Source organism: Cydia fagiglandana, chromosome 11, assembly GCF_963556715.1.
Source record: "Cydia fagiglandana chromosome 11, ilCydFagi1.1, whole genome shotgun sequence".
Taxonomy (NCBI): domain Eukaryota; kingdom Metazoa; phylum Arthropoda; class Insecta; order Lepidoptera; family Tortricidae; genus Cydia; species Cydia fagiglandana.
This window is the reverse complement of record NC_085942.1, coordinates 16,728,992-16,753,502: the sequence shown is the minus strand read 5'-3', so window position 1 is coordinate 16,753,502 and position 24,511 is coordinate 16,728,992. Positions and strand designations below refer to the sequence as shown.

The 24,511-nt window shown below is 40.2% G+C and overlaps 2 protein-coding genes across 2 annotated transcripts in view; both read left to right on the top strand.

The window, feature by feature from the left end:
• Positions 1 to 24,296, top strand: part of LOC134668679 (adenylate cyclase type 2-like) — a 122,746-nt gene extending 98,450 nt beyond the window's left edge. Inside the window, exons 4-5 of the mRNA XM_063526120.1 lie at positions 7,587 to 7,715; positions 24,063 to 24,296. Of these exons, the coding sequence (XP_063382190.1) occupies positions 7,587 to 7,715; positions 24,063 to 24,296 (363 nt within the window). The remainder of the gene's footprint in view (positions 1 to 7,586; positions 7,716 to 24,062) is intronic.
• Positions 24,297 to 24,302: 6 nt separating this feature from the next.
• LOC134669100 (adenylate cyclase type 2-like) overlaps positions 24,303 to 24,511 on the top strand; it is a 128,380-nt gene continuing 128,171 nt past the window's right edge. Inside the window, exon 1 of the mRNA XM_063526635.1 lies at positions 24,303 to 24,473. Coding sequence (XP_063382705.1) covers positions 24,303 to 24,473 — 171 coding nt within the window. The remainder of the gene's footprint in view (positions 24,474 to 24,511) is intronic.

Here is a 24,511-nt window from a genome sequence, read left to right as displayed (position 1 = left end):
CGGGACTGTCGCAAACGATACTTGTTTCGAGTTTCTTTCTGCTGCTGACGCTATTCTTTCTTAATTGGTTTGTGTTCGAAGTTTAATTTAAAAATTGCAATAAGTTGGAACTAGTTTCGATAATGCTAGAAGTATTAAATTCAGAAATAATAATATATTGCCTTTAATAGATTGCCTAAATTATTTGCTTTTTTTTTAAATTATGAATGGGCTTACTCATGGCCACAGACTTAACTAGCCGAGGCGTAGACGTGGCCTACGATGGAGCGAGCTCGCCCAGAAATATGCTTGCTTTTTTAATAGTGTCTGTATTATAAGATCCCACCAAAAACATTTTCATGTTGCCAAGACGAAACCATAAGGCACGCACTGACAAAAAGTTATCAGATTTCTTGTAGAGCCAAGCTTCTAACTCTACAAGCCCTAACTTCACAGAATCTACAGCTTAGTCAAAATATGTCCCTTTTGCACAGTTAAATTATCTTAAAGCGTAAACTTCATTCTAAATCTGTAGTTTTTCCGACGACGCAGCCACAAGTCTGAAACAAGCGAACGATGCAAATTGAATTTGGAATGCATTTCTTTTTCAACGACTGTTTTATTTTTACTGGCTGGATACAAATTGCCAACCGCATATTCCCGTTGCTTCAAACAATTCGCCGAACCAGCATAACTGGGGCTTCAAGCCCTATACCTAATGTAGGTAACTGGAAAGCTCTGTTATACTGGATTGAGCATTTGTTTAGCCTGAATTTGGTTAGCTATTGGAGTAACAACGTTCGAAACGTTGAATCTTCAACTGTTTTTTCTCAAAAATGGACGGCAAAGTCGACTTTGCCATCTAAAAAATAGGTCGCGAAGCGCGGAGTTTATGGTCAGCCAAAAATTAAAAAGTTAAAAACATTGCAGTCTCGATTTTAGGACTGCAATGTTGCATACAAATTCCATTATTTGTCGAGTTCCAAACTTTTTAAAAGTTGAAATGGCCATATCAAATGAAGGCACAGGCCTATTAAACAGCCAAACAGATGATTCGTACCGCGACTATTTAGCTGTCTCAAATAGGTTGGCGTATTTTCGGCAGAAAAATACACTTCTATTTTTTTATTAAAAAAAAATAAAAAGGCGGCAAGGGCTTTGTTCTGTGAAAACATATACGTAAGAATGTTGTTTTTGTAAAATATTTCTATGATATTTATATTTCTTGCACCATTTTTGAGAAAAGCACTATATATGACTCGGCTGGAAGGCTACTTGCTGGCTTCGGATTCAATTAAACGGACTCCCAAGGTCGTCCGTTTAAAACGAATCCTCAGCCTGCAAGTAGCTACTTCCGAGCCTCGACAATAATGTACTATTATTCGACCGCATTGTAAGAATGTAATTATTTTCAATCTCTTGCGTTGGCGGCTTGGTTTTTATGCCATTTAATCTGTTTTTAATTAAACGGTTTTATTTAGCTTGACCCCGTATCTTCTTTGTATATATCTACATATATATATGTGCTTCAAATCTTGCAATCGATTTTTCGACCACTTCTACTCAACCGATTTCGATGAAATTTGGCATCCGTATCAAGTCCCGGTGACAATGACTTTTTATGATATTTTCAACCCTGGACCTTAAACCCTGATGCTGCAAAAACACTGCTTACCATAACCGAGAGTATTACAGACTTGCTAGTTTAACTATATTATTGTTGCTATGAAACAAATCCTTAGTGACTTATTACTGACTTCCAACTCTTCAGTTCTGATGCTGCACGGTTACTGCCTGCCTTAACCACCAGGATTTATACAGTTCTGATACTAGAATAGGATTTTAAGTATTAGGCAGGGGCACTTGCATTTAATAATGGCCTCCAACTCCTCGATCGTGATGATGCAACATTACTGCCTGCCATAACCGACAGGTTGGAGAATGTGTCAATTTTAAAGTAGTGCTCATTGTTTTGGGTAGAGGCATTTGCGCTTCATATTGTCCTCCCAACTCATCAGTTCTGTCTGATGCTGCAGGGTTACTGCCTGCCTTAACCACCAAGATTAATACATTTCTGACTTCAAAGTAGGATTTGAAGTAATAGGCAGTAGGGGCATTAGCATTTAAAAATATGCGAAGTCCCAAGTAGGTAATCATTTTAGTACGAGGGCGCTTCAAGCCTTCGACCTTACGCGGCGCTCGGCTTTTGGCCTTCGCATTTAGACATGAGCACTAACCTGCCGGACGCTTCGGGCCTTCGGCCCTACGCGGTGCTCGGCCTTCGACCTTCGCAATTAAGACACTTAACCATTGTTCTCTGTTCGAACCTGCCGGATGTTTCGGGCCTACGGCCCTACGCGGAGCTCGGCCTTCGGCCTTCGCAATTAAAACACTTAACCATTGTTCTCTGTTCGAGCACTAACCTGCCGGGAGCTTCGGGCCTACGGCCCTACGCGGAGCTCGGCCTTCGGCCTTCGCAATTAAGACACTTGAACCATTGTTCTCTGTTCGAGCACTAACCTGCCGGACGCTTCGGGCCTTCGGCCCTACGCGGAGCTCGGCCTTCGGCCTTCGCAATTAAGACACTGGAACCATTGTTCTCTGTTCGAGCCCTAAACCTGCCGGACGCTTCGGGCCTACGGCCCTACGCGGAGCTCGGCCTTCGGCCTTCGCACTCAAGACACTTGAACCATTGTTCTCCGTTCGAGCACTAACCTGCCGGGCGCTTCGGGCCTACGGCCCTACGCCGAGCTCGGCCTTCGGCCTTCGCAATTGAGACACTTGAACCAATGTTCTCTGTTCGAGCACTAACCTGCCGGACGCTTCGGGCCTACGGCCCTACGCGGAGCTCGGCCTTCGGCCTTCGCAATTGAGACACTTGAACCATTGTTCTCTGTTCGAGCACTAACCTGCCGGACGCTTCGGGCCTTCGGCCCTACGCGGAGCTCGGCCTTCGGCCTTCACAATTAAGACACTTGAACCATTGTTCTCTATTTGAGCACTAACACTAACCTGCCGGACGCTTCGGGCCTTCGGCACTACGCGGAGCTCGGCCTTCGCAATCAAGACACTCGAACCATTGTTCTCTGTTCGAGCACTAACCTGCCGGGCGCTTCGGCCTTCGCAATTAAGACACTTGAACCATTGTTCTCTGTTCGAGCACTAACGTGCCGGACGCTACGGGCCTTCGGCCCTACGCGGAGCTCGGCCTTCGGCCTTCGCAATTGAGACACTTAACCATTGTTCTCTGTACGAGCACTAACCTGCCGGACACTTCGGGCCTTCGGCCCTACGCGGAGCTCGGTCTTCGGCCTTCGCAGTTAAGACACTTGAACCATTGTTCTCTATTTGAGCACTAACACTAACCTGCCGGACGCTTCGGGCCTTCGGCCCTACGCGTAGCTCGGCCTTCTGCCTTCGCAATTAAGACACTTGAACCATTGTTCTCTGTTCGAGCACTAACCTGCCGGGCGCTTCGGGCCTACGGCCCTACGCGGAGCTCGGCCTTCGGCCTTCGCAATTAAGACACTTGAACCATTGTTCTCTGTTCGAGCACTAACCTGCCGGACGCTTCGGGCCTACGGCCCTACGCGGAGCTCGGCCTTCGGCTTTCGCAATCAAGACACTTGAACCATTGTTCTCTGTTCGAGCACTAACCTGCCGGACGCTTCGGGCTCTCAACTAAAAACATAAAAATAAAATTAAGGTAAAAAAGTTTTAAGTTAAACGGTTTTATTTTAATGAGATGTGTACCAAAAACTAGAAAATAAAAATTATTATACTAATCGGAGTTCTATACGTATATGTACTACCTATGTTTCTTTTCTGGGCAGTATTCATGCAAGACGTGTAGCAAAATGTAGTTTTCTCGAGTCTGATTCTAAACGCCACGTTTCGACACTATGTCAGTGGATTAAGTATTAATCGGATTTTTTTCTCAGACTAAAATAAAAACGTGGGGCATTGGAATAAAAATACGTTGGGAAATATAATACATTCATATATTTGGAAAAGAAATATTAGTAAACATAACTAGAAATCATTATAACACAATTTTACCTTTTTCTACGTCATACCTAGCTCAGAAAGGTCCACATTTCATTGTATATTTTTACTTTTATAGATCTTACTCAACATTTTAAAATACTAACGCCCCACGTTTTTATTTTAGTCTGAGAAAAAAATCCGATTAATACTTAATCCACTGACATAGTGTCGAAACGTGGCGTTTAGAATCAGACTCGAGAAAACTACATTTTGCTACACGTCTTGCATGAATACTGCCCAGAAAAGAAACATAGGTAGTACATATACGTATAGAACTCCGATTAGTATAATAATTTTTATTTTCTAGTTTTTGGTACACATCTCATTAAAATAAAACCGTTTAACTTAAAACTTTTTTACCTTAATTTTATTATTTCCATAAGAATGTGCGATCTATATTCCGAAAAAATGGCAGATTTTATTGGCCATTACGAAGTTGGTTTTTGGGCCCTATAACAATAATTTTGTTTATTAACAAATGACTGATGTAAACTTTCACGATAAATAAGGACGGGTTAGGGTCTCCCCAAATATATCGACGCGCATTCGGCAAAAGCCGATAGGAAAAAGCTTTATGTCCGCGCAATAAGAGCGAAAAACCGGTCGACGCGTCCGGCGTCGTCGGCCGTCGCGAGCCGAGCCAAACGACGACTTTTTCGCTCTTATTGCGCGGACATAAAGCTTTTTCCTATCGTATTTTGCCGATTCCGCGTCGACATATCTATAGTTCGTTTTTTTTAGCATTAGAAAGAACTCCACAGAAGCAAGCGTACAGTTTTTATCAGGCTCTTTAATTGTTAATAATTATAGAATTATCTAATGTAGCACGGTCAATACATATAATTTACTTCAAATTATTACCGCTAAAAGTGCCGGATTTGGAACCACAAGCTTACTTCTGCGAAGTTCTTTCTAATGCTAAAAAAAACGAACTATAGGGGAACCCTTAAGTCCCGTTTTGCAGTTTGATAATACATATTAACAAATGCACTTCGTCGAAACGAGCATCGTTTCTGATAACGATTTTGTGATGCTTACGTCGTTAGTCTCAATTAGCTATTAATCGTTTGTTTTAATCTGAATTGTAAGAAAGAAATAAAATATAAATTAACTAAGTAATTGAAGCTTGCCAAGTTTTATAAATATGGGGGTTAAAGATTCCATTATATAGGGTGTGGCCTGTAATATGAGCAAAAAATTTAACCGTAAGCTGTACTCCTCATACCGACCAACATTTGTCGTCAGCGACTTTTAAAAATAACTTGTGGTTTGATTTTTAATACACTTTAAAGTTTATTCTAAGACGTAATGTATTGCAAATTTTGTTATGTTTAAGGCATGACAAGCAACGTCAGTCACAATGATAATGGCGGGGCGATGGCGTCCATTGAAGATAATATTAATTTTGTATGAAAAATAGGGAGTCTAAATACTTCATAATTTTTAAAAGTTGTTGAACAAAAGTGTCACCGTTTGAGGAGTACAATCTATGTTTTAATTATTTGCTCGTGTTACAGGCACACCCGGTATATGAGTCAGTTCGGTACAACATTTTGATAAATATAACACGTTCGTTTAAAAAGATCATACCAATTTAGACTAATTTTAAAAATATTGACCTCTAAGAAGTACGTGGAAATCTAAAAGAAACAGATACGGGTTACGATTCGCAGTTTGCAACCCTTGCTTAGCACAAATAGCAAAAGAGTTTTGGAACCAAAGTTTTTTAGTAGGTTGAGATTACAAATGGGGCCGAGCTAAAAGTATGCTAATGGCCTAATTATGCGTACTCATGCGTAATTGCGTATGATAATAGGTTTTTTCAAAGCTTGGTAGAGGGAGATAGTAATATTTTCTTAAAATGTACTTGCGCTTTTTCATCTTTTCAGAATAGGTATATAGACTCCATTAGATAATTAACTACATTAAAACTTTGTGCAAAACGCTTTATCAATTGCAAAAAAAAAAAATGCAAATTAATCCGCATGTTTTCGATTTATCGGGATTCCTTCTTCAGCGGGTCAATCGTATCTTAAACACTCTTGAAAATTAAATTAAGAGCGTACTTAGATGCAGATGCACGATATTTGTTTAAGTTAAAAGTTGCATAAAACTTTAACTTTTACAAATAGAAATTTAATAATTTGTTAATGTGACTCTGGCTTTCGCGTATAGTCAACAGCAGATATTATATGTAACCACCTTTGCCGCCTTATATACATAGCGGTCATATATCTCTGCGTACTGTACGAGTACATAAGGATTTTACCCTGGATGGAAGCCGGCTTCCTCGCGGTTGCTTTGCTACATGAATTTATAGTAACGAATTGCAGAGAAAATCAGTCTTGTTGCTTTGCCACGTGAATTTAGTATAGAAACCTATTCCCTGTTGCAACAAACGATGGTTAAGCTTTGTGTGTTTAAGAGCCTTGTGTCTGACAGAACTGTGGATTTCAGGCACGAACAAAGACTAGATTTATGCACGTGGCCTGCACGTAGCTTAGTGGCTTAGCATTCCCCGTTGTAGCGTTTTTCATCCGGCTCCGGAACGATTAACTGCAAATTGTAACCCAGATTGAAACCATTGTCAATTGCAGCTCGATTTAAAGCGACTGATTGTTTCTCTATATGCAATCCGAATTGCTTTTTATTGTTTCGTTCTCACTAGGCAGGCTTGAAGCTCTAGGAAAATGGATGCATTGATTTTAATCCTTTACGTGTGCTTAACAACTCGTCCCGGGGACGATGTGCGAAAACCCTCAGCTCGTACTAACTAATTTCTTGTAACTTGTGAATTGTGAAATATAGTAGTAGTAGTAAAACACTTTATTGTACAAAAATAAAAACAAAACAGGAAAAATAACATTCGTCATTAGTACAAAGGCGAACTTATCCCTTTAAGTGATCTCTTCCAGTTAACCTTTGAGCAATTGAGGGAGAATTGGAGACGGTAGACATCCGTACTGTACCAACAATAATATAATATGTTTTGATAGACCAGTTCTTCCGTTGCAAATAAGCATTGTGAGGAAACATATTAACCTAAGATAATTAGCTTAGCTTAGTATCAGTCTTACCTAAATGAATTCATGCTTTTCTTAGTACCTTATTCCTTCTCCTTGCTTCGTTCTCCTCAGTGCTGAGGGTCATCACCTCCTAGACAGTGGAGCACATGATTCCGGATTGTAAATTTCCAGCCTATCCGATCCCTTGCGACTTCTAAGGCATCATGGACCTTCAGGATAGCGATTTGCTAACCTGCCGGCCTAGCCAAGGTTACAATCGCTATCGCTTCGACAGCGAAAAGCATTATGTCTCTCTATCACTCTTCCGTATTAGTGTGACAGTGACAGTTGCGTTTCGATCGCTACGGAGCGTAAGCGATTGGCATCTTGGTTACGCGGCCTGGTCCGACCATCGCGTTAGACTGCGGCCCCTTCTCTTTCCATCCACCGAACCTGTGACCATTAGCTTTCTTTCATTAGCTACCTACGTGTCCGAAGAACTCAAGTACCTTCAATAATCGCATAATATATTGCCAACTTCGCCTTTTGTTGCAGATGGTACACACAATGATGCCCATAGCGCGCTCCATAGCCCTCGCCATGTCTGCGGCCCTCACGATAGCCTACATGGGCCTCGCCCTCGGCCTCGGGCCTCACAACGCGGAGAACAAGTTTCATTTGCAGGTTTGTTGATAAATAATAATAATAATTTTGCCTATATTCGCTATGTGCACAACTGGTGCTGCCCCCATTTTGTCGGAATTTCTACGTTAAATCTTATGGAGTAAAATTAGTTCAAGCGGCTGCCGCTAGTACTAATGTCGGACATTCCATAAGATTACCTGTGTTTGTGACGATCAGCGCCACCGACTTCGCACGTTCCCAATACGTCCCACTGCTGATCAAAGGCCTCCTCTCAAGCACTCTGTTTATTGATGAGTGTTTTTAATCCCATCAAAATCAGAAACATTAAAATGAAGCTTTTATTTGACTTAAGGATGACTCACGTTAGACCGGGCCGTGTCCACTGTCCAGGCTGGAGCTTCCGGTGCTTTTTCTATGACATAACAAGCGATCACGTGATGTTTTCCATAGAAAACGATGCACCGGAAGCCCCGGCCCGGACACAGCCCGGTCTAACGTAAGTCATCCTTTAAGGACCCGTCACCAATTTAAAAAAGTGTAACATTATGTAGGTTGACCCTAGAGTAGAGAGCTATAGAATAAGAAACTTGTAATAATAAAAAAAAACATAACTACTAAAAGATGTAGGAGAAATGAGATGTTAAAGCTTGGATGAATAACAAACAACATATAATATACATAATAAAAAAGTATCGAGCTCTAAAAGTACACTTACCCACTGTCAATAAATATCTAGCGAAGCGGACACCTATTCAGCTAACCAAGCATCTAAAAAGGTTCTAACTCTACGGAGTTTAAATGCGTCTTTCGAACAAAAAGGAACCGTAATCGAGTAGGCGCTTACGCCTTTTTTAATACAGCACCAATATAAATAGGCCCATTTACGATATAAGCACCTAAACATCAAGGTCCCTTTTGCTTAGAATGACTCAAATATGTCTTAGCACCTTTTTCCAATGGGAAAGTAGTTGTGGACGCCCCATTTAACAAAGTTTGTTCAGGTCATTGATGAACTGAGGCTAACTGTGTTTAACGTCACTCAGCGAGGTGTTTGTGAAAAAGTGTACGAGTAATATTTTAAACTAAATTCAAAAGATAACCCAAGCGTTAATACACGCACGGGTGCGAATTCCGTATCGATTGGTTTTTTGAAACCTACGGTAAGGTAAACGTACTAGTGCTCGACATGCTAATGCCCAATAGATGACAGCATGCTGTCACCTCTATAGACAATGTCTTAAGTTTCAAGATGACATGTACTGGGACCGCGTGTACGTTTACCTTACCGGTCTAAGATATTTGCGGCTAGTACAAACAGTGTTGCCAACTCGGATTTTGAAAAAATGCTAGACTAATGTCTAGAATATGCCAAAATTATGCCAAAGTTTTTTGAAATACCTATTAAAAAAAAATGCTTAAATATCACTTGAAATTAGACACTTAAAATACAAAAAAAAACAAATTTGTTGCCTTTCTCTACTGACATGATCTGCTTGACCAACTTTACATAGTCAATCGACGTCCATCCGTCCAAAAAAGTCAAAATTCATATGAAAATATGAACCACATAAGGCGATGGCGCATATTGTTGCTGCCAAGTTGGTGCAAACTTGGCTTAGACTAAATTATGCTAAAAAGTATGCCAGATGCTAAATGGAAAATGTTGGTGCCAAAGCAAGTGAAAATATGCCAGATCTGGCATCATTTATGCCAAGTTGGCAACACTGAGTACAAATTAGGTACGTGGGACGGTCCGGCAGAGAGAACTCTAATTTTGCATGTTTTGGACTAACAACCATTTCATTATTAGGTACCATAAAGGACGACTCACATTAGACCGGACCGTGTCCGGGCCGGAGCTTCCGGCGCATGGTTTTCTATGTGAAAGCATCACGTGGTCGCCTGTCATGTCATAGAAAAGTAAGCTCCGGTAGCTCCGGCCCGGACACGGCCCGGTCTAACGTGAGTCATCCTTAATTGTATTTCTTACATCATTTTATCTTATACCAATTTCGTCAACAAATACGCACTTGATAAGGTAGAGTCAGACCAAGACAAGTCTGCAACGATTTTGATAGCACACACAATGCAAATGTTATTTTAGGCGTCAAACTTTTATGAAATTATGACGTATAAATAACATTTGCACTGCGTGCGCTATCAAAATCGTTGCATACTTACCTCGGTCTAACTCTATCATATTGTAAGGTAATTTTTTTAGTAACAAAGAAATAATAAAATCAAATACGCGAAAAAACGAATGCTTAGTTTAGTTTAAACAGATTTCATAGTGCATTTCGACTTGGACAGTCAGCAACGAAAAGTTGTAGGTCCGTAATTAAAATGAAAATCTGTACGGATATGATGGTCGTATTTGTCTACATGACAGCGTGATAAAACGGTGTCCGTCTTTTTCTATCCCGCAGAGTTAAAAAGTGACAGTTGTTTTATCACGTGGATAAATGTGGATAAAGCGATCCATAATAGGCTTGCTAGTGTAGTAAATAAAGGTAGTGGACCCCGCAGTAATTCCTCAGCCAGAAAAAGCTTTACAGTATGATAAAGTATCAATAAATAAAAAGTATTGTATAAATTTCCAAAGAATAATAATAATAGTATTTAAGTAAATACCTAAAGTCTTAAATCGTTAATATCTTTTTACGGAAAATTGCTCCGTTTAAACTTTCTTCTCCGGACATGTTGATGTAACGTATTGCAACAATATATGAAATATCAAAAAAAAATCCCCGCAGAAATACTTACCAATATTAACAAAATATATTTTTTTGGCGTGGCTTGGACCGGAAAATTGCTCAGTCGAATTTTTTCACTGGAATGCCATTTCATTGCTGATTTATACATACAAATTGAAAATCTAAAAAAATTACCATGTAACTATACTTTTTTTCAGAAATTGCCTTTTTACTCGCTGTGGAAAATTTCTCTATCCATTTTATTTATTGAATTAAGTTCACAGTTTTCTTTCCATTCAACTATAAAAACATCCAAAAAAATAACGAGCGTATTCAAAACTAAACATATCGGGAGCAGTGTATAGGGAGCGGGGTGTATTGTTAAAATTTTTTGAACTGATCTTGTTCACTTACCTGTACTAACAATGGCATTGTTCTATTACAATCCTATTATCCGCTTTTGTTCTCGTAGGCGCCAACCAATTTACTTACAAAATAAGTTAGAAGTACATTGCATGTATATTGAATTTTAAACCTTATTTCTTGTTGAATGGGGTTAAAATGGTCTAAAAAGATAATATCATATTCAATCTTTCGGAAAGTCACATGCACCTTAGCCACGACAGGTGTCGATGGTTGTTAAATGCAAAAAAAGTTGGGTTAGCCATTATTTAGTTAGTGTATTTTGTAGTTTATTGGTTAAAGAAATAGAGTCGTTAATCTATACTAACGTTTCAAGGCGGTTATAATCTGCTTTTACTACGAGGTGATTATCCTAATTTGTGGTTTACCACTCAATGGTATTGTATTCTTGAGACTCTTTGAGTAAACTAGCTCAGATCGCCTGATTCAGACTATACAAGGGATGACAGTTCTTTTGGATATTTTGGATTTAAGTATATACGTGACTACTTAGTATATATTTAAAAAGAAATCAGGCTGAGAAATTTTCCACTCTCAGTTTTTTATAGTTCTAAAATACATTAACTTGGGTATGCATTTTTTTTTGGATTTTCTTACCCACTACGCCAAATTATATTCTAAGATCATATAAGAAGGAAAAAATGGCAGAGCAATTTTCCGATGAAAATGAGCGCCAAAAAAGGAATTATCGTAAAAAAAAATATTCTCATGTTTGACAAAAGTTTTAGATTTTTTTCTAGTATCACATACTGATACAAATAACTTATTTGGTAAAATAATTTTGGACGGAGGAATTATTCGGTTCAATATATATTGTATTTTTACGTATAAATACCTAACTTAGGAGTGGTTTTTTTTTTGGATATTTATATGTTAGTTTCGGCTCATACTATACAATAATCAAGCAAAATTTCATCGACTGAGAAATTAATGCATGGGTCTCCATACAACAACTTGCTTCGTTTACTACACTATGCTGGTCGTCGGTACACTTTTATACCGTCGACTATAACCATTTTGTTCAATCGCCCGGGAGGTTGTAACATGCAATGTCTGTTGAATATTCATGCATTTCGCACATTTTTGTTTGCACTGTTCTGCTAAACTCAGCCATGTACATTCCGAACCGAAAATAAAATGACGTGAAATATATAACGGTAGGTAGATACTTATACCGTAATTCGTGTAACTAAAAACTTAGGGATATTTCGACACCAACTACAGTAGAACCTCAATAATTTTATAAAGATTGGTTAAATATGATCTGCTTATATAGACCACCCGCTAGATGGAGCGCACAAGTCACTACACCGTTGCATCTACATCTGCAGGAAGCCGTACATATGGCGGGTGACAGAAGCCTATGGAAGAGACTGGTCAGCAACATTAGGACATGATGTCACGATCCTCAGCATTGAGGGAACGACTGATGATGATGATGATATAGACACAAAGCAGACACACATGAAATCATTCTTTATAACTTTATTGGGCAAAGTTTAAAAAAAATATCACCCTATTCTTGTATTTTTTTTCTTGTACAGAATTTTTAGGACTGCCTATACAGATAGGCGATGAGGCTTGAATTGAAGAATTTTTCAATCGTGTACTAGTACGTTAAATGGTTCAGTATATTGGAGATAGATTATCTTCCGCTTTTCCTTATACGAAAGGAAAACAATCCTGAAGGAAAATAATATTTGTCTACAAGTTTTTCCCTAAGAAACTTAGTACCTAAGGTAGGTAGGTACAGTTGCCATCAGAGGGCCTACCTCGAACCACGTTAGACGTGTTGCCTCTCTGTCACACTTTTGTACGAATTTACAAGTCAGACAGAGAGACAACACGTCGATCGTGGTTTGCGGTAGGCTCTCAGATATATCGGAGCGGCCAAGGTGCTTTAGAGTGCGTGTTCAGATATTTTTGAGCACCCCAGCCGCTCCGATATATCTGATGACTCTACTGTTGGCTCCTTATCCCCTTTGAAGCTGTAGAGCGTAAGAAAATAAATGAAGGGCGGAAAACCAGGTTATTGTTGTGATTGTTCGTTCTTATCTCCTGGAGATGAGAGCAAAATCCAGTCCAAGTGTTCGTATTGGTCGCGCGAGGGCGGGCGGAGCGAGTTGTCCACTGAACATGACCTCGAATTCGGTTACTATTCGAAACAAGGTAGTCTACTGGACCCTTACAGTGAGATGATCAACTCGTTACTCATTAGCGAGACCGTAGGAGACCTAACCTAACCTAAACAAATTGTATGTAGAAATTGTACAGTGCCCCTAGCGGTTACCTTAGAAACTATTTTATTAACTACATGAGCCATATACGTTTTTACTATACACGCTAACGTTAACTCGATTGCTCGGGAATAGTAGGTACATAGGTAAGTACCTACTTTAAGCAAGATAACCAAGATCTTTAACATAGTTGTCAAATCGGCAATTATGCGTAGAATTGATGACCGCTGGAACTAATCCGCGAATTGGAGGACGCAGTTAAAGTAAGGCTTTTCCCCAAAAAGGTGGTCGTGATAAAATAACTGTTACTTTTTAACTCCGCGGGATAGAAAGTGACGGACACCGTTTTATCACGCTGTCACGTAGGCAACAACGACCACCATATCCGTACTGGTTCAAGTCACCAACTCGCTCCTTCTTGTTAGGCCATCGGAATAACGCCCCTAATCTCTAGCGTGGAGAACAATGGGTTTGGAGCTCGGTTGTACAGGAGACGGTTAAGTTAGACTAAAGCTCTTGGGAATCTCTACATTGTCTCTAGGGAAACTGGTTTAAAGCTCTTAAAATTGTCAAGAGCAAGACCTTTAAATTGTGCTTTGTTCTTGTTGACTTCTGAAGAAAATAGGTTAATTGCTTTAATCAGATTAACGTAGATTTGACGTGGTATATCATTGAATCATTGTTAATTATTTCATCGTTTAACTTGATTTTGATATCAATAGTATGGGGTAATAATTTTATTATCATTAAGTTATAGTTACCTAATGATAATACCATTTTGTACCATTTGGAGTTGAAACTTGGTACAATTTGAGGTATTGTGGGCCTGTTTTAAATTTAAGCTAGTTATTAATTTCTTTTAGTAATACCACTGTATATATTATATATGTCGCAGTCGGATCGTATAATCCGCCGTATTACATTACGGCTAGCCGTTTTCAAAAACAGGGGCGTTTTGAAATGCGGCGGTTTAACGATTAGCCGTATTGAATGCGGCTGAATGAGAATCCGCCGGAATGTATTCGGCGCCATACGTTCTTCAACACGGCTAGCCGTAATGTAATACAGCGAGTCATTAGCCGCCGCTTTGACAGTTTTTAGTTCCCATTTTTAACACTCGTGGCGCTGCCTGACAAACGCTGGGGTGTCCATCAAATTGAGTTTGTCGGACTGTATCTTTTCAAAAAAAAAATTCCTTCGCAACTTAACTAGACGGAGCCCCGCTTCGCGGGGCTCCTATTTCTGAGCGGTTTGCCCTTCGGGCATCTGAAGCTACCTAACGAACCTAACCTACCTACCTATTGATTAAGTGAGACGTCCGTGAAAACATTACACTTTGGGGAAAAAAGCGTAGGTAGGTAATTAGGTTAGGTTCGTTAGGTAACTTCAGATGCCCGAAGGGCAAACCGCCCAGAAATAGGAGCCCCGCTTGCGGGGCTCCGTCTATTTAAGTTGTGAAGGAAATGTTTTGGAAAAGAAACACATGTAGTGCGGTGGGACCATGGTAGAAATAAATTAAATTGCAAACATTGTCAAACTCCGGTTACGTAGGCGACCGAAAGAACTGGTCACTCTACAATGTACGATGCGGCTAAACGTGGGCCGCCTTATTGAAGAACGTATCGCAGTGACAATCCGGCTAATCGTCGTACCGCCGCATTTCAAAACGCCCCTGTTTTTGAAAACGGCTAGCCGTAATGTAATACGGCGGATTATACGATCTGACTACGACATATATATTGTTTGTAAATAAATTAAGATTAGATTCTAAAATGATATTTAAGTACCTATGCGCAGTGCAGGACTGTAGTTAAGTGTCGTTGAAGGATTGTTACCTATACGCATAAGCAATAGTCAAACTCTAGTTAGAATACAACTCAACCAGCTATCTACCTACCGTATCTCATATATTCCTAGACGTGCGAAGCTGCGAACCTTTTTAGTTCAATGTGAGCGCCTGCCGACGCGCGATAAGCTACGTGTCGTAATTGGAAATCTTTGCTCATTTGTTTTGTGTAGGCGCTTGCATGTGCATCGTGGAAGGATGTTAAAGGATGAGCTTAATATTAATATGAAGCTTGTATGATAGAGAAACTATTATACTGATCTGCAGTGTCTTCTTTATTTTCTAGGCATAGATATTGAATATAAAGAATCCGTTCTCATTCTTTTATTAAACGTCAGTGTACCTAGCTCACATTGTTACAAATTATACATGTACTCACAGTATATTCTATCTCCTTAAATCAGATTTCATAGTCAGTAGTTTCGTAATTGTGTGTATTGATTAATAATGAAACTAGAATCGACAGTACCTACCCACTAATAAGTATTGACAGAGCGTAACCGAAACATTAGTTCATTAGAGTATTCTACATCTAATATTCTCTACGATCGTACTAAAAGTTCCAAATCGTGGACATAAACTGAAGAACTTCGCGTTCAGGTTACTAAACTTACAAAAACTTTTACGACTTCTTTGCGAGTAACATCTAAATACGAGAATTTGTAAAGTCATTTAAGTTTGTTTAGAGATAAAACTTTGAGGAACAGGTAATTACCTACGTAGAGAATACTACCTGTTTATTATATTCTGTTAGGATTCGAGCGTTTTCATATTGTCTTATAGAATAGAATAGTTTCCTATTTGTAAACACACAGACAATAGACATACATAGAAAAACATAGTGACAAAAAAAGTGTCACGAAATGGCCCCATCTCAGCATGTAGCTGGCGACTGCTACTATTACTACTACTGCTGGATACTATATCGGATGTCGGATACAACCACAAAGAAAGCTACAACTATTTTATCTTTACGTATTTAGATGGTAATATTAGGCCGCGTAGCCAACATGCCAATCGCTTACGCTCCGTAGCGATCGAAACGCAACTGTCACTGTCGCACTAATATGGAAGAGTTGGCTAGGCCGGCAGGTACCTAACGCCAAGCGCGCACCACGATTTTAATTTTTGCGACACGATTTTAGAATCGCGCTGTAATTTATCGCAGAAAATTCAGTGCGCGCACTGCGATGAAAAAGTCGACGATTTGTTCATTCTCGACATGGATGTCGTACCAGTCGCTTGTCGTGAAACAATATGCAATCGCTGTATGACTTTGAGTATTTATACCACAAACGTGATCTCCTTCTATTTCTATAATTAAACGGTCAACATCTAGCGTCTCATCTTGTAACTCCATTGGAGAAGCAGGTTCCGATATGTTGACGCTTGGATAGCGAAATGCCGACTGAGGTCCCGGCTGCGATTTTATTATCGCAGTGCGCGCGGGGCCATACAGCTTCGTATGCTGCAATTCACTTTGCGACAATCGCGTCGCGCGCTGTCGCGGAAAAATGTAACAAATCACAATTTTAAAATCGCTGCGATTTTTTTGTCGCATATGCGCTCACCGCCATATAAACCCATACGTTACATTTCTGCGACTAAATTATCGCGCGACAAAAAATCGTGGTGCGCGCTTGGCTTAAGTGGGTGCTTAACTAAAATCAGGAATTTTTATTCCAACAAAATTAATATTTTTTTTTGATAAACATACCAGATAAGATTTAGTTTCTTTTGTTAAAGTTTGTAACGGACGGAAAGTAGTTATTATTCCACGTATTCATGTGATAGGATTACAGGGCAAGGAACTTTATGGACAGACAGACAATATGTCTGGCGGTGCCGTGTCTACAATGTACTCATATTTCTACTTCAGGAGATTTAGAATGCTTAGCGCATCTTTGCTTGTTTTAAGCTGGTGAATTTGTAACGTGTGCTTGTAATGTGTTATTTCAAAATCTAGTTATATGCTCAAATTAAACGCTTTGGGCTTCCTTTTCATAATCAAGGGATTGTTGAAACGATAGCCAAGTAGGTACAGTATGCGGCATTCACTGCCAGCGGCTTAACCAGCTGCGCTAAATGTTGTATTTAATTAGAGATGCAACGGATAGTTGTTTGGCCGGATACCGCGGATACTGGATATTCGGCCTGACCACCGGCCGAATAATAAAATACAATCTACATACAATTTCGTTCAAAAATTGTATGGCATTCTTCGCTACATTGACCCTTTTGGCACTGTCCAAAATACTGTACAAAATTTTTGACCCTCTTTGGTATTTTTTTCTTAACCAGAATCATTGGTTACTATTGAAAGAGAGGTTTGAACACACGACCTTCCGTGATTTCTGCCATGTGGACTTTCCATAGACTATATAAGTAAATTTGAAGTAGGTACCTACTATTATACAGCACAGATTAAATACTACCTAAACCTAACCATGACACTTGTAAAATGATAAATGACATTCGTTTACTACGCTGCATTCCCGATCCTGACAGTTTCCTCAATTTGCATGAAATGATACTTTGTATTCTAGTCCAGACACAGCTCTCTTCGAAATGGAGCTCGCGCACACTTTGTCCATTTCAACTTTACCTCTAAACTTGATTTACTTACTGTCACGGCTCTGACTGACCAACTTCATTTACATACACTTGTAAATGCATGTGTATGTAGGTTACCAAACTACGTAACCTAATCTAGGCACAAATATGATAAAAATTGGTACTAGTTAATTCATCATCATCATCATCATAATATCAGCCAGAGGACGTTCACTGCTGGACATAGGCCTCCCCCAAAGAGTGGGGGTCTAACCAAGCTGCGCCTTCCGGTACTAGTAAATAAAATATCATCATCATCATCTCAGCCATAAGATGTCCACTGCTGAACATAGGCCTCCCCCTTTTGGGGGGTATTATGCCATAATCGCCACGCTTGGCAGGCGGGTTGGCGATCGCAGTCGAGTACACTGAATTTGAGGGACGCTGCTGCCCGTCCACCGGTGGTCTTGGACGTAGTTTAAGGACATACCCGGGTCCAAATAAAATATAATTATAACTATGTACCTAAACAAAAAACTTATCACATTATATTCTGCTGCCTACTACTACTAGTTCTGAACCTGATATGTCTATTAGGGCCACGTGCTTCATGTCAAGCTATTCCAGCCATTTTATTAACGCGAAGACAAGTGCACGTGGAAATGGAACTTCTTCGCCAATATTTGCGCCATCGCTCCAGCAAACAATGAGCTCACGAAGTGCAATAGCAACATATAGGTATCTACGAGTGGTTGTGTTAGTAGTTCGTTAGTGAGAAGATAGCCGATGGGGTCGAAAAGTGCTCGAGTGGAGACCACGGACTAGCAAGCGCAGCGTAGGACGTCCACCCACAAGATGGACGGACGACCTTGTTAAGGCCGCCGGAAGACGCTGGATGCGGGTCGCTTCCAACCGGTACGAATGGAGGTCCAAGAGGGAGGCCTATGTTCACCAGAGGACGTCTTATGGCTGAGATGATAGTTAGTGCTTTTGGGAATTTTTCGCAAATCGACAACCATTGTGCCGTTTTTGCCGCTACCTCCTCCATCCTCCATGAAGCCTCGCAATGCGTTCAGGTTGCTGACTGCGTCTTTTAGTGTGCTCGGAGTCCCTAGGTATTTGCTCTCAGTGGTTGTTTAATATATGTGTGGCGTCTAGACTCCGTTGTGTACTGGGTGGTTAAAAAAACGCCTCCATCGACATCTTCTTAATCGACTTTATAAAACCGGCCAAGTGCGAGTCGGACTCGCGCACGAAGGGTTCCGTACCATAATGCAAAAAAAAAGCAAAAAAAAAACGGTCACCCATCTAAGTACTGACCACTCCCGACGTTGCTTAACTTTGGTCAAAAATCACGTTTGTTGTATGGGAGCCCCATTTAAATCTTTATTTTATTCTATTTTTAGTATTTGTTGTTATAGCGGCAACAGAAATACATCATCTGTGAAAATTTCAACTGTCTAGCTATCACGGTTCTTGAGATACAGCCTGGTGACAGACGGACGGACGGACGGACGGACGGATGGACAGCGAAGTCTTAGTAATAGGGTCCCGTTTACCCTTTGGGTACGGAACCCTAAAAAGGAGAAAATTCTTTAAAAAAAACTTAAATCGAGTTGACCTTTTCATAACATATTGCTTGATATCAAAGCAGACAGATGTGCGGATAGAGAATATCGATTGCCAAACTAATTTACCTAAAGATATCTTGAACCATGTCCTTTTGTCCAAAAATCAGGACTCTCGACCTGTGGGGTCAAAGAAGGGCACATCCCCATATTAATAACCGTCATCATACCTTCTTGACATTTCTTCAAACAAAAACGTCACTTTTGACACTTGTTTGACACTGACATATCTATTCCATATCGTTTCAATATCTAGTATTTGACGTATCTCATTGTTCGAATATGGCTGTAACTCAATATTCAGGACATATCGCCACGTAGTGGGTGAGTTAAATTATGTTATCTAAAGTTGCTCGAGGTACGTACATGATGATCCCCTTGTATAAAACACGGTCAAGTGCGAGTCGGACTCGCGTTTAACTTCTGAACTATGTTTCTTTTAATTAGAAAAAAAAGTATAATAGAGATTCTCAAAATAATCTCTTTAATTTGATATACTTATAACACGATATAGTTTAAAAAACATTAGTTTTTAATTTTCTCATTCAAAGTTTCACAGATGATATATTTCTGCTGCCGCGATAACAACAAATAATAAAAAGAACGGAACCAACCGACTCGCACTTGTCTGGTTTTTTAAACCATCGCTACTTACGAAATTTCTTCCATGTCAATAAGGGGTCATCCATTAATTACGTCACACGTTTAGGGGGAGGGAGGGGGTCAAGAAAATGTGACATATTGTGACATGGGGGAGGGGGGAGACACAAACTTTGTGACGTCACTTTAACTTTATCAGTAACCGAAAATTTATTTAAATTATTTAGTTCGCTGTACATTTAAATAACAAGTTTTTAAAACGAAAATAGTTTTTAATCGTTTAATTTTCTTTCCTAAGAGGTTTTGAGTTATAAAATTACTAATATTTATATCGTCAAAAATATTTTGATAAAATATTAACAATACTTAGGTATTTACTTAATTCGATTTGGCGATTTCGTAGAAAAAATGTGACGTCACACTAGGGGGGGAGGGGTTTTCCAAATGTGACCAAGTGTGACAAGGGGGGGGGAGGGGTCAAAAAACCTACAAATTGGTGTGACGTAATTAATGGATGACCCCTAAGCAGTTTGTCTTAAACCTCATTATTAGATAAACAACTACTCTGTTTCAGGTCCATATTTATGCACACACAAACACATGCTTTCCAAATCTTAAAATGAAATGGGGAAAAGATGCCGTGAGTCAAGTCAGAAATGTTATAAGTGTTCGCTCACGTGCGTGCGTGCAGAAGCCTTGGCATTGTGACCTTCGGACATGTGGAAGGGAAGTAAAACATTAAAGGGTCGTTATAGGCGTGAGCAAGGCGTGACAAGTGACAGTGATAACCGATAATGAAGTGGGGGGGGGGGGGGACGTAAAACACGTGGAAACCATAAAGGTACACAATGAAATCGTGAAATTCTTTTCATTCGTTTTTTGCTTTTTCGTTTATTTCGTCCGTGTCAGATGTCTAGTCCGTATCACTTTACTTAAAGCACGGAATAAATAATAGTTACTAGGTATAGAAGACTCACTCTCTAACAAAACGCCTCTGTTACGATCAGGACAGATATATTATGGCCGCTAGGTGGCGACAGCGCCACGCGCGGCTTATGGCTATGGCTAGCCACCAAAATCGGTGTGAAACGGATGTACTTTTAGCTACCTGTTGCAAAGCGACGAAATCGCGGAGTGAGCTACGCCTGCTTAATGTCCAATCCGTTCACGTATCCACTAACCCACAAGTTCAAAGTAGCTCAATCTGAAATGTTGTTATTTTCCCATACACTACCCATCACGGAACAAGGGTGTTCCAGACATTTGGGAGGCGGGTGCAAACACGTTGAGGCCATTTTGACACTTTAATGAGATGTAAGGGGTACACAGAGCGGATGCTGCCCTTGCCCTTGTCATGGGACGCACGCAGAGGCAACACCCGCCAGGATGTAAGGGCTATTGAGAGTTGATGGAATCTAAAATTAACTAGGCTATTGGGTGAAACTGATGGATAAAATACATGGCTATCCATACAATTTATTATTATTAAGTGCGGCAATCAAAGCATACATGACGTCAGTTGGCGACCAAGGAAACTTTTACTTACTTACTTAATTACTGCTTTGGCGTAACGACCCGAAGTGGATCTTGGCCTCCAACACTATAGCTAGAGCTCCCGATACACGTGTTACACGCTGACACGGGTACCCGTGTTCTTAAGCCCGCCGGGCTTAAGAACCCGAACTACACGAACCCGCCCGGATTCGGAAACGTTTACACGGGTACCCGTGTACACGGGTACACGGGTACACGGATATACGAAATAACGGATCTTATTTACCCGCCGGTTCGACCCTTCACTCTCGTGTAGCGGAGATTCGTGCTATGAAGACATACGATTGAATATGTGGGAGGTTAGGAAGATTCATTACCTACTTTGCAGTTTTACTGGATTGATTGGTGATGTCAATAATAGGTAGGTAAGTGGACTTTGTTTTAATAATCATAAGATTAAAATTAACAATATCTTAGTAACCGTTGACCTCATTGATAGGTATTTAATTTTCTTCATTGATGTAGTTTTTTAATAATTAAAGTAAACTTAAATGATTATCTAATAAAAAAGTAGATAGTTATGCTTACTGAAACTACAACGAACGGAATATGTTATATTTTCCTTTAGCAAAATCGAATTTTGCTCGCTGTTTTTAGGGTTCCATACCCGAAGGATAAAACGGGACTCTATTATTAAGACTCTGCTGTCCGTCCGTCCGTCCGTCCGTCCGTCTGTCACCAGGCTGTATCTCACGAACCGTGATAGCTAGACAGTTGAAATTTTCACAGATGATGTATTTCTGTTGCCGCTATAACAAATACTAAACACAGAGTAAAATAGAGATTTAAGTGGGGCTCCCATACAACAAACGTGATTTTGACCGAAGTTAAGCAACGTCGGGCGGGGTCAGTACTTGGATGGGTGACCGTTTTTTTTGCCTTTTTTTGCATTATGGTACGGAACCCTTCATGCGCGAGTCCGACTCGCACTTGCCCGGTTTTATCAAGTAGCATAGTACCCTTGTTCGAGCTGCTGAGGTGAAAATCAATTAAATTGGTACAACACATATCAATCACATTGAACATCCGATAAAATAAAACTGCTAAACAATCGGAGCTCCTGAACCTGAACCTTTGTTTTATTTAAAACTTTATACATTACTTCAACCTCCGCTACACGCCAAGGACAGGTTAGGCCCGCGTGTATTTAAGGTCCGTTTCGCCGTGTACACGGGTACACGGGTACCCGGATACACGGATCTTAATTACACGTGTACCCGACTACACGTGCAGAACGGGTCAGAAAACCGTGTACGTGTAGTTCGGAAACGGGTACCGAACACGTGTACACGAAACCCGGACACGACCGCGAGCCCTACATAGACCGCCATGCTACTCTGTCCAAAGCATGGCATGGTGTGGCTCGGGCTCGTAGTCCGGATGGGGGGCGATCGCGCAGTCTGGAGGGCGTACTCCGGGTCTGGAGTACCAAGTGGCGGAAGGCCGACGGACGCCTTAGGTACCGTTGGAGAAATGAAGTGCAAAAAGACCTTAGAGAACTCGGCGCCGTCGACTGGACAAAAGGAAACTTTTGGGTCTGAGAAATTGTTGCAGATTGCGCATTGAACAGTAGAATACATCAAGGCGTGTCATAAAGATTTTAATCAACCAGAACCACATTTGAGTACACTTAGGTACTTAACCTTGGTAGGTATCAAAGTTGGTATGATGATTTATGTAAATTTTCCAAGAGCTAAGGAATAAAATACTTACCAAACGAGTCAGGCGCTCCATAAAAATTAACCAACCATGACTCAAGATACATACCTACTTGCGTGTCTACGTCACTTTGAATCAGAGATGACTTGTATTAAATTTTTCATCTTGTCCTCATCCGGTTTTTGATGTGTGTCCGTATAAAAGGTCATGGTCATTTATTATGTCATTATTAGGTCATTTATTATGTGTATAAATTACGTTAAAGTAGCTGCCTAAAAAGTAATTTTGATTTCTTAATGTGTAAAAGTTCGAAAAACAATGTGTTTTTGCGTAGCGAAAGTAAGACGGCACTAGGGGGGGTATACGTAGGTATTTAAAATGTCTATTTCATCGGTTTTACGAATTTTAACGAATAAGGTGTCACTAAATATGAATGCGACAATTAAAAATAAAAGACCAAAAGAAGCATTCCATGAAATTATCTACCGATGTTCCGTACAAACGCGAGTTTTCTGGAGTTTCTTTTTCTGTAACAAATGGTCAAAAATATGGCCAGAAAAATAATTGTTGGCTTAAATCACCGAAAAAAAGTTCTAATAAATAAATAAATAAATAAATAAATAAATAAATAAATAAATATTATAGGACATTCTTACACAGATTAAGTCCCACAGTAACCTTAAGAAGGCTTGTGTTGTGCGTACTTAGACAACGATATATTTAATATATAAATAATTAAATACATTGAAAACAAACATCACTCAGGAACAAATATCTGTGTCATCACACAAATAAATGCCCTTACTGGGATTCGAACCCAGGACCATCGGCTTCACAGGCAGGGTCACTAAATAAATACCCACTAGTATGTATGTAATATATATAAATAATTAAATACATTGAAAACAAACATCACTCAGGAAAAAATATCTGTGTCATCACACAAATAAATGCCCTTACTGGGATTCGAACCCAGGACCATCGGCTTCACAGGCAGGGTCAAATACCCACTAGCATGTATGTAGTTCTAATATACAAACCAAAATAAATAAGGTATAGTTACTATTACCTTTCGATTTCCTACTTTCACCGTAGATTATTATTATTAGGTAAACTTATATTAAAATACGAACAGCTTTTGGTTAATACAAGGAAACTTCCGATTTTTAATTAGGTACATTTTTTCTTCCCAGCTATGCTGTGAACTGGCCTTGCTTATGTCAGCGAGCGGGATCGGGCTGTACTACCGAGCGTTGACCGAGCGAGCGCATCGGAACACCTTCGCTGGCACCAGGACTTGCCTGGAGCAACGCGTCAAGCTGGAGTGCGAGCGAGAGCAACAAGAGAGGCTGTTGCTCTCTGTCATACCTGCGTACATCGCTGCTGAGGTAAGTGAAATACCGATGCAGAGTTTCGGTACCAAGTGACTGCTTATGTCAGCGAGCGGGATCGGGCTGTACTACCGAGCGTTGACGGAGCGAGCGCATCGGAACACCTTCGCTGGCACCAGGACTTGTCTGGAGCAACGCGTCAAGCTGGAGTGCGAGCGAGAGCAACAAGAGAGGCTGTTGCTCTCTGTCATACCTGCGTACATCGCTGCTGAGGTAAGTGTAATACCGATGCAGAGTTTCGATACCAGGAC